Consider the following 12,076-nt stretch of genomic DNA (forward strand, 5'->3'; position numbering starts at 1 on the left):
ATTAGCGCTATTATCAGAAAGGGATGATTCAGTAATAAGACCTAAAACAAGATACTTTGGCCTATAGCCAACTCATTGTTACCGCTTCACTACCAATTGCTATTAAACCGCTCTTAATTTAGAGTTCCTTCTTGGCAATTAATATAAGAACTAGTTAAGTCGCCGAATGAAAATAAAATGAACCTCAATCACCACACCCAATGATAAAATGGTGTTTTAATTTATTAAATATAAATTAAAGTTTTTACAGCATTCTTAAAAATGAATAACAGTTCTAAGTGTAGTGGATTTCTAATAAGAATAAAAGGGGTGATTCCCTTATCTAATTGGAAAAAAACTAGTCCAGCTCCACAGCCGTGTGCAGTCATTTTGAATAGTCCATATCATATTTTTATGAAGTCAGCTTCCCCGTGTTTGTTTAATTTTGATAATCGTCTGTGTTTATTCAACACTAGCAGTTATCCGCGGCTTGGCACAAAATTTCGTAGATTTTCATTTCTAGTTCGAGTGAGTTAAATATCCAACGCCAATGTTGAGTTTGCCTTGTTGCTACGATAAAGAAATATGTCACAAAGCCGTGTATCTTCATTTATATTTTGTGCCAAAGTTCATTTTTCATTGTTTATACGATCAATAAAATACATATTTACACGAACAGTTCAAAGAAGCCTTCTTCTGTAAAGATGGCTTTAACAGTATTTAAAGTTACAGTAAAAGTAGATAGCTAATTGTTTTTAATTGGTGCATTATAGTACTGTATATTCTATAACACTTTATATCTAATAAAAGTGTGCTTAGGAGTGGTTGAAGAAAAGTTTGAAATATGAAGTGTTACTAAGTGGCCTATATATGCTTTTAAGACTGTAAATGTAAAAAATTGAAAGTTGTGGTTAAATTAAATACACATACGGTTTGTGTTGTCATTAAGGAATGCTTATATAGACCAGTTCATTACATTTACAAGCTCTTTCAATTAACAATAGTTTTTGCTATAATGCACCTTTAGAGTCCAAGACAGGATTATTTTGCAACCTTAGAGACCACTGGGTTATATACGCCTACGAGTTTTGAAATAAAAATAGGCCTATATTTTAAACATAGACCATAAGGATGTTAGTAATCAATTTCAGTAGAACAAACGATTCAGTAGGATCACATGATTGAGTAACGAAAACAACACACAGACAGACAGCATTAGACTATTTTTTATTATGACATGGACTCTGATATACGTATGATATTAAAAGTAAATTTTGCGAAGCTCATTTGTTGATCTTTATTACACCGTTTGTCTGTAAGTAATCATTTATCAGTTTCACGAACAAGGCGTTAAAATTTTTAATTAAACACATTAGAGAATACATGTATAATCTAGTATAAGAGCGTGACCCTATATTTAAATAAAACTATTAAACCATAGACCAAACATACAAAGAGACCGTTAAGTTAAATAAAACCTAGTAACTATACATTCAATATGTGATGAAGAATCTTTCATAGGATGTTAATGTTTTACTCCATATGAAAATTATAAGTAAACAAGTGATAGAAGTGTTAAGTGACTACCTTGTTGATGGAAGCTTTTAGCTTTTAAACTGTGACTTTAAAGCTTTTACAGGACGTCACAGAATTAATAGAGGACAGTAAAATCTCAGATCTATTTACTTGCTTTTATACTATCTTAACGTTTTGTAATTTCGTATACACATGTATGTGACGTAGTATGATAACTCTAAAAAAACAAATACTAATATAATTTATTTTTATTCATTACTAAATAGTTGTGTTTTAATATAAATTCAGACAATGAACCCACAAACAAGGAACTTTCATTTTTGAGTTAAGAGACTCAAGATCCAAAATTTTCGGAATTTAAACCTCAAAATCAAATAGTATTTTATATGAAAACAAATATATGTCCATGTGCATGAAAAAGGATCTATATAAGTAACACTATGTCTAGAGGTGTTTCTTTCTAATCAGTATTGCAATGCTAGCACAGAATCATCTCTCAATTCTCAGCTTATGTTATTTTACCTATTTCTTCATATTCAGTAATAACGATGAAGTCTATTCCATATTTTTTATACAATTGTCTTTTATAAGAAACACCGGGTGATTCTTTTCCTTATTAAGCATAAAGTAAAACACATAAGAGAAATTATTCCCCAATATTACACTCAAATAATTGAGTTTTACGTAATACGTAACCAGTGACACTTTAATTAATTTTTTCGTTCTCCACTAAATGCCACATACATAGAAAGTTTAAGTGGAAAAAAATGTTAAGATTACAATTTCACTTTATACTGTGAGAATCATTGAATGAAATGTCTTCTCATAGATCGTTACGTAATAAAAGGTTAAGAACTAATTTTCTTTCAATAATCTTGTTTTTTATAAAACAATATGTAACAATTTTAAAATATAATCTAATTTTATTATAATTCGTTACAAAAAAGGAACTCGTTTATTGCAATATTCCACAATAGGATATTAGGTAGTGTTTATGTATAGTTAAATTGTATTTATTGTTTTATGAATTTACAAGAGTAAACATGATTTTTCATGAATGGACATGATACGGTATTATCTATAGTAGCGGAAGCCAACTTATCTACAATGTGTTCTGATCACATTACAACAAATAGTGCCTGAGGAATTAAATAAAATAGAGAATTAGGATTGTTTCCTTTTTTAAAATGGGTTCATTTTTGTGAGATTTGTATTTTAATCATTCTACCAAACGGTTTGAGGTAAAAATTTATCCTTTCAAATTTTTAACAATCTATCTGGGAATTGAACCTGTGACTATATGGATAGAGACAATCATCGTTACCCCTAGGCTACAGTGAAGATCATCAGTGTAGAACTTTTGTCTCTCTGATCAGAAGTGTTCACATATGTAAGAGTTAACAACACTGAGAGGACCGTTATACTGATCAGTGCTGTAGCATGTTCCCTAGTCACAGAATAGTATCAATTTATACGAAAATTCTGTGACGCGAATCTGTAATTCGCATTACAAGCCTACCCATTCATTAGTCCACCACATCCAGAAGATTCTAAAGTTTGTGAGCCAAGAACTTGTTAAACAGCGAGTCAAGATCTTGGGCTGTCATTAGCATTTATATTGCCTCCAGCTACTCTAATTATGGTGCATTTTTGTTATAGTGTATTATTATTAGGATACTCTCGAGTTGTCTACCTTAAGATTTACACCGTTATAATTGTACTTACACCATGTACGTAACTTACGTCAGTACGTAGATTCATAAAAGCCCTACAAAATTTTGTCTGTAATAAATCCCATTTATTTATTTTACTTATATTTTATTTATTTGTATTATTACTTTAAAAATCTGTAACCAACCATTTCGTAGTATTCACTTATACAGAGCTGGATGTACTGGTTGTCATTACAGTATTAACAAAATTTAATCCTTAAATGCATTTTAGTTTTAGTATAAATACGTTTGTTAATTACAGTATTCAGAAAGTAAATGTCAAAATGTTTATCCTTAACTACAATACATTATAATAAATTTGTTTTATTAAAGGTAACAAGAATGACATGTAAAGCACGTTTTCATGCAAATTATTTAGAATACATTGTTAAAGTATTGAAAAAGTATAGCGTTTACAAGAAACAACAAGAGCTTATGTGCGTACTAATATTATCTTAAAAACGCGTCAAATATTTGACAAATAAAAATAATAATGTCATTTTTATAATTCACATTCAAAATATTGGTATTTATGTGATTGTCGGAGGTTACCTAATAGAACAATTCCAGTACGTTCCCCTAATATCAAAAATGGCTGTTTATTTATTTCCCCGCCATACTGCACTCAGATACAACTTTTAAGTTAAAACTTTTTTTTAAGATTATAATTTCACTTTATACTGTGAGAATCATTGAATGAAATGTCTTTTCATAGATTGTTACATAATAAATAGTAGTAGCCTAACCCTTAATTGTTAAATAATCTAGTTTTTTAATAAATCAAGATGTAATTATGTAGTTTCTTGTACACTGTTACAAAGAGAGGGTAGTTGGTGAAAGAATTTCATAACATTAAACTATATGTTGATTTACTAGATTCCTGTGCAAATATGTTTTCTATTATTTTGTTTTTATTGAAATAAACTTCAACAGCAAGCATTTTGACTGACTCTTATTCGAGAAGCTGGACAAATTTTATTCAGGTTTGTGTCTGTCCACACGATATTTCGAGAGCAAACTTAACCATACACTAGAAAGTTTTATTGAAACTTTTTACAATTTAGGCTTTATTGATTTTTATGATGGTGCATGTTAATCCAAGACAATAGACTTGTATTTACCAAACATTTATACATTAGTAATACATTTTATTTCTTAATTATTTATTACTTTGTTAGTAATAGAATTTAAAAAAATGGCAGGAAAATATTGATTTGTTTTCAAGTTAAAGCGTTCCTTTTGGTAGTAAATGTTTAGTTACTAAAGAAGACTGCATTTCTTATACTTTTAATTTCAAAGTCTTTAACGCTTCTAAACAAGTTATTACCAAATTGTTAAATTAAAAGTTTGGATATGAAAAATTTAAACCTCTATCACCATTGTGCAACTGCTACCATGAAGTATAAGTTTCATGTAAACACAAATGTTAATGAAATTCATTAAAACAGACACTTTGTCTAGCTAAAGGCTTGTTTTATAACTAAGTAGCGATAAATAATAATATTTGGGTTATACCCAGCACTACATTGTTATTCAAATCCTACCAACATAAACACAGACCTAATAATTTAGTTTTATGGCGTAGGTCGAAGAATCATTTGGCATCGGTATGAGTCGATCTGTTCAATCGATTGTCGAATTGTGTTTTCTGAGTTCCGGTTATGTAACTTTTAATATTTTCTATCGCAAGTGCTGTAAATTGAATTTTAGTGTATGGAAATAAAATACCAATCAAACGGCAAAAAACATTAATAAAATCAGTAACGACTACAGGTACTTATAAATGGTATAGTTAAAAAATTAAACAAAATGTTAGTGCATTTTTTTATTTTGTACAACAACCGAATTCTTAAGTCTACGTCAATAATTAAATTTGTGGGATACAAAATATAGTCTTATGATTTAAATGCTTTACTAAAACAAAAATAGTAGATATTACAACTACATGCAGGTACACTGTGATGTTCATTTCGCAGAAAACACTAAACACAAATTTGTACAAAAATAAAAGTGTCTACACATTATAAAATAACATATTAACATTTAAACAACTATAAAATTTTATCACAATCCACTGTAATTGTTTATTAAAAGAATACATAGTTTATCCCATGTGGTTAATCGATCCGTAGCGAAACAAAGCACTAAATCTTTAAATTAGTATTGGTTTCAAGACTTTAATAAAAACAATACGGTAGAAGTTTATTCCAGGAAACGTAATAAACCCCCTTTTTTACAGTTCTTTATTACTGTCAAAAGTATTAGTAGGTTAATTATTTATCAAAAAATAAAAAAATATGTTTAACTGAATACAATAAATTTAGTTGTTGTTTTAAAAATTAAAGTTTTAAATATAAATATTTTTAGATACTGTGTAATTACATATATTTAGTAATGACAACACTACGTATCTAATTATTAAAACTATACAATCAGCAGTCACTTATATTTAATTTAATTTTGAAATGAAACAATATTAGATGGAAAAATAGTACATCAAGGTGATGAGACTTTTTTCTATTTAGATATTTAATTAAAATCAAATTTAGAATTTTCGGGTGTTTGCCTAACGATATTTATGGTGACGTTAAATATTTATCGATGGTAATTTTTTATTGATCCAATAAACGAACTACTTCACCGCAAAAGACACTCGTTTTAATTTATTGGCTAATTTCCAGGTCATTACAGCTTACTTTCTTTATCAATAGAATTTATTTGAATGAAAATTTTCATGCAAATAAAAATTAAAATCCCATTTCATTTTTTTGTTTTTTTTGTCTCAACCGTTTTTTCTGCATCAAGGAGGCAAATGTGCATTGCTATACTCATGTTGTAATATTTTAGTATTAATTTTTTTATGCGAGTTACATGTATTCAGGCACACTCTAACATTTACCATGTTATATCTATGTACGGAGGATATAGGAATATACTCTGTGAGTGTGATTCTGTTATTAGCTACAGTCACACGTATCTAAAAAATTTTAATATTACAACATTTCCTGGTTGGCAAAATAAAAAGCATTATAACTGTAAATCATCAATCATCGTTTGCAATATTTGAGCACATGTTCTAGTATAAAGTGTATTAAAACTGAATCATCCTAACATACCGGAGATGGATGACTCTGCTAACTTCTTGTAAGGTAAAAAGTTCAGATGTTCCTAGTATCTAAAAGATTGTCAAAGTGTACAACGTCCACATAGTTTAGTTACTCAATATTTCATTTTTGTGCTCCTTGAAATAATCCAATATTAAGTTTGAACTTTTTATTATTCATTCTGAGTTGGGTTCATCCCAAATTATATATATATTTGTATATGTTACAAATTATATACTAAAATAAAATTGGTAACATAAAACATATATTGTTAGAATATATTTTACGTAATCCATAAAATGCTCCTTTTAATTTATTTGTATATATATATACAAATAAATTAAAAGGAGCATTTTATAGATTTCGTAAAATATATTCTAACAATATATGTTTTATGTTCCCTATTTTATTTTAGAACGTTGTTGAACTCTTTTAGGTGGTAACAAAATACTTTGAATGTACTTAAATAGAGTAATAAATTGAAATTATTTATAGTTTATGTATACACATCTGTAATAACAAAAATACCGTAAATAACTGTAAAAATTATGAAAGGAAGGATATAGATGGAACAGTTTTTATTATAAAGGCATCCAAATATTAACTAATCATTGAAATTATAACTATACAGTGGAGATTACTAAAATTACTGCAATATAATGTTAAGTTTAAATTCTGAAAATCGTTACTGAATTTTTTAAATTTGATTATTAAATATTCTCAAAATCCTGAAAATATATTATTTTTATCGCTTTGCAATAGTGCAAAAAATTATCTTTAAATTTATCTTTAACCACGTAACTTTTTATACTTTTATTTTCATATATACGTTTTACATTCTGTGTGTCCATAGGATCTCATACACTTTTTATTCACTTTAGTCAAAAAAAGTGGAATGTGATATTGTACGTCCATTAAACGAAAATTATCTACGAATAATAGGATGTGCAAGGACTACATGTCTTTCCTTGAAGTACACACAATTTATACACTCAGAAAGTCCAGGTCGGTCGGTTGAGCTCATGGCTCTACATCTCTCCGGATACACTCCGTCACTTAAGTACACATGTAACGTGACCGTGAACTTGACGTGACGGTGACGTGACGGGGTAGACTGCACGTACAGTGAGTCGCCTCTGCTCTGAATGGGTGACGTTGCACGGTATGGGCCATAGTGTTACAATGCTGACAGTAGAGGACGTTAGGTTCACGTCAAGAGCTGGTTCTCCGCGCTGGACGTTCCTCCAGAATCAGCGTTATCAGGGATCTAGAACAGGAACAGTGCAAATATTGTAAAATCAACTGTACTTAATCTAAAACATTCGTGCAAACTAATAATAACGATATGGAGTTTTGCTTGTTTGTAAGGAAATGAATTCAGGTTGAAATAGAATTGTAAAATGAAAAGAAACTTTAAAAAATTACAGTAAAGTTTTATTTATCATCTTGAAAAGATAAATATGTTTTTTAACGAGGTACTTTTTCAATAATAAAACATTAATTTAAGGCTTTTAAATTAAATTAAAACAAATCTCTCTTACATTTTCAGAATAAGAAATAATGTAGAATGTATGTTTTAAATTAATTTTATCAATAAATATAATTTAATTGGATAATAACCAAATATATTTACGTTTCAGAATAAATAAATACTTTTAAAGACAACTAATTATTAATGACTATTCTCTTACGTATAAGCAATTTGGTATTTTTAGACTACATATAATGCTGTATAGATATAGTAATCACTTTATAATTACATTTTAATTACAAAAATAATAGTTTCCAAGTGTTGCTATTTGTTTATTTAGGTTTAAATATTTATTAATATTAGTTAAAAAATCGAGTTTATGTTATTTTGTTAAGTTTAAAACATTCTCGTATATTATAAAAACTATGATTACAATTTATGATTATCATAACAAAATTTATGTTTATAAACAATATTATATGGAATGATTTTATTTGCAAAAAACTAAGTATATCAACGTTACATAATAAATAAATATTATTAATGGCAACTAATTATTATTTTATAGAAAGTATTTTTAAATTTTATTTTAATAGCAGAAATATTAATTTTAAAGTGTTTTTAGGTGTAATATTTAATAATATTATTTTTTTAATTGAGTGTATGTTATTTTTTTTAAGTTTATCACATAGTATATAAACAATATTTTATTGAATCACTGATATAATCATGACATGAGCTACTAAATTGTTTATCACTGTGTAAAATCGAGATGTAAGTGCATAAAGTATTCTAACACACTGTTATATACATAAATAAGTGAGCCAGCGCAGTAGAGGCGGGGCAATAAATTTCGGGGGCGGCGACATTGTCGTATGAAGTATGGGCCTTGGGGGCCGTTAATGTTCCGAGATAAACACAGGATGGGATAGGTCATCGGTTTTGGTGTTACTAGTTCTAGTATATGTTTTAAAATGTGAAATCAATGATCATCATAAATTAAGCATGCCTTAAAAATTAGTAATTAACATCATGCATGGCACGTGAAATATGTAAAGGCTGGTTGAAAAGTCGAATAATCTAAATGGAAGTATAAATTACGGGATACAAAATTGTCCTATTAACATATAAAATAGTATCTAAACTTATATAATATTTCTTTCATCTAGACCCTTTAAAGAAATCGAAATCAACATCCACCTAATTAATTTAATTTTATGCTAATTACATGCAATAAACTCTCTCTTAACCGCCTCAGATCAACGGATTTTCTCACAGTAACAACGACGATATAAACATGAAACGTCTGGATGTACTCTTACTCTCGACAATCGAGACTAAAGAGTCTAGATTTATAGTGGCAAGAAGAAGCTATGATGATTCTGCTTCACTCTAAATGGATGTGTTTTTCATATAACTGTAAGAAGCGAGAAACGCATCTTTATCCCTAAAATACAGTTTTTTGCAATTAAATAACAGCTGTAATGATAAAGTGTTATTATATACAACTGACCAGAGGCATAGCAGGCTGACAGACGAATGTAGTTGTAGTGCTGAGATCTGTGGTCACACTGGACACCAGAGTACTCATACAGGTCTCAGTGCAGGCTGTACCTACAACAGGTGAAATGTCTGAGGACTTAGTAGTAATATTAGATATAATGTCTCTACAGGGTGAGTGGCTCTTGGTGTGACAAAATTGTTTGGGTTATAATGCAATGTACATGTGATACAATGGCGGTTATAAAAAAAACTCCAAAAATTAGGTCTAAAATGAATTATTTTAATTTTTTCTAAAAACCCCGTGTTTTTGTATGTAAATCTGATATTTCTCAGCAAAGTATAGACATATGTGAGCAAAACTATATCATTTTTAGATTTTCCGTTAAATTTTCAATTTGAAAAAGTTATCGGTTCAAACGGTAAGAAAAGAACATTAAGCTTCAGGTCGTTTCAAATGGCAAAGTTGCTAAGTTTCAGAAAAAACTGAAATATCATTGAATCCCATCCTTTTACCACACCGTGAGTTTCCGTTTTCTGTTTTGTTCCTGATCCTGGGTATTCCTATACTCCAAAGGTATCATCCTCTTAGACCTCTTGAACTCTTGTGGATCACACGGCCTGGAACGTGTTCTGGCCTTAGAAATCTCACAGTCTCTGGAAAATCCCGTCTTTCGGTATCGCTAAGTCTCTGACAGCTCCAAGGATCTGGAAGTTTCCCCCTTTCAGAGTTCCTGGCCTTTCGGATATTTCGGCTACCCATCACCTGGAAAATCTTGGCTTCTCAAAGATTTTGGCCTCTGCTATGACCTGGCCTTTGGATTCTCTACTTCTGGAAGTCCTGGCCTTAATATTTATCAGCCTCTAGGACATATTTCGGCCTTTCGGTATTTGTAGCCTGTAGGACATCTCAGTCTCTGACAGTCTCAACCATCGACAGCCTTCAGTCTATTATAGGACCCGGACCTTTAGCATTTGTCGGCCTGGGTTATCTCTCGGTCTCTGGGAGCTCTCAACCCACAAAGCCTCGTAGCGCCTTGGCAAGTAAGGCCTTCAGCAGGTCCAGGTATTTTGCAACTCCCTACATGTCGTACTTCCTGGTCTTTGAGAACTTTCAATCCGTATTGTGTCTTTGCCACTGACACGTGTATGACCATACACGTCAAAGACATTTGGCACCTCCAGTAAGGCCTCTGCAGGACTTTGGATATGATTTTGTTATGATTAATGTATTAAAGCATTTATATTTATTGTGGTTTAAAAGACATTCGATCAAAAAATGTTGGAATACAGTTGTATACTTCATAGTTTTTATCATTCTATCCATCGTCTCAAAGTGCGGTGAAAATCTCTGCTTGGTTATAACTTAACATGTATAACGTAAATGCTGTATATCAGTATATCACGTATGCAAATAGGGCTGAAGTAAATCTGACTAAAAGGTGTCTAGAGTAATTGATTGTAAAATAATTTCAAAATGCTTTAAAAATATAAAAGTTTTGGCTCCCACTTGTCTCAAAAACGTAATGAAACTTCATCCAGGATTAACTTCCACCAGATAACTAAACATCCTTTATAATTATTAAAATCCATCCAAATAAATTGTATAGAAGGCTTGGACTCTGGGGCCACAACCCCCTTTGTCTGATTTGCCTCAAAAACGAACTCAACCTTGCCCCACTTCTAAACTTTATACCAAGTTTCACAAAAGGCGTTAAGAATTGTGGCCTCAATCATGATTATATAAAGATACATAGATATATAATATTTACATTTACAAACTAAACAGGTAGAAAAAGAATAATTTTTAATGAGCAATTCTAACTTCATACATTAGTTTCAAATACTCAACAAAACTAAACTTATCCCCCAATAAATATTTTTTTATCTCATTAAACATAATTTGTTTCATGACAAACTGTGACAAAGACCAAATATTTATATAAAACTGGTAAAATATTGTAAACCTGGATAAAACATACGAAGAAATATTGGAAAGATATTGGAGTGTACACTTGTCAGCAATTTTTACAAGAATCACAAAGTGAGACATGGATATAGAATGTCATTACAAAGAACAGAAGTTCCTACTTCCTCTCTTGTAGCCGTTCTCGTGGGAGCGGAAGCGGCGACGACGTCGGCTGAAGACCGTGCCCAAATAGGATCGCTTGGCAGGCGGCTGGAGGGAGTTGAGAGGGAGGGAGGCGCGGTGGTCGGCAGCCCTCGAACCCCAAGAGAGACGTCGCCACTTCTTGGCCAATTCAGTGCGTACCTCTCCGTTCAGCAGACAGTAGAGGATTGCCACAAAGAAACCCTGTTGACAGTAAAGTTAATTAGTGTAGTAAGAGATGTATTGGTTAGACTACTTAAAACAAGAAGTTGAGGAAACTCTTCATAGTTCTTAGTCCTAACAGGAACTTGGTACTTGCATCCGGAGTGAAAGATATTCAGGATATGGAAGTGTGATCATAAGGACCATCTCCTGTCAAGATTCCATATGAAGAGATTCTATATATGGAGTCTTGAACTGAGGAGGAAAGTAGCTAGCCAGATGTTCCTGTACAAGCTAGTGCGAGGCTTGGTAGACGATCCTGCTAGTCTGGCCGTCTTATCTTATCGCGTACCTTCATTCAACAGTAGGAGCAACCTTCTGTTGTCAGTTCCATTCTTCCGCACGACGGCTCATGCTTCCTCGCCACTCTACCGGGTGATGAGGTCGTACAATTTCATACAGAGCTTAGGGTCTGATGCACACATTTCTTGTGACTCACAAA

General features: G+C 31.0%; 1 protein-coding gene across 2 annotated transcripts in view; it reads right to left on the reverse strand.

Annotated features, from left to right (window-relative positions):
* Window positions 1-7,117: 7,117 nt before the first annotated feature.
* LOC124367439 (secretin receptor-like) overlaps window positions 7,118-12,076 on the reverse strand; it is a 71,752-nt gene continuing 66,793 nt past the window's right edge. For both annotated transcript variants that reach the window (XM_046824251.1, XM_046824250.1), the window contains exons 13-15: window positions 11,394-11,616; window positions 9,316-9,416; window positions 7,118-7,598 (exon numbers count right to left, since the gene is read on the reverse strand). In XM_046824251.1, coding sequence (XP_046680207.1) covers window positions 7,539-7,598; window positions 9,316-9,416; window positions 11,394-11,616 — 384 coding nt within the window. In that variant the 3' untranslated portion in view covers window positions 7,118-7,538. The remainder of the gene's footprint in view (window positions 7,599-9,315; window positions 9,417-11,393; window positions 11,617-12,076) is intronic.

The sequence above is a fragment of the Homalodisca vitripennis genome, chromosome 8, assembly GCF_021130785.1.
Source record: "Homalodisca vitripennis isolate AUS2020 chromosome 8, UT_GWSS_2.1, whole genome shotgun sequence".
NCBI classification, from domain to species: Eukaryota; Metazoa; Arthropoda; class Insecta; order Hemiptera; family Cicadellidae; genus Homalodisca; species Homalodisca vitripennis.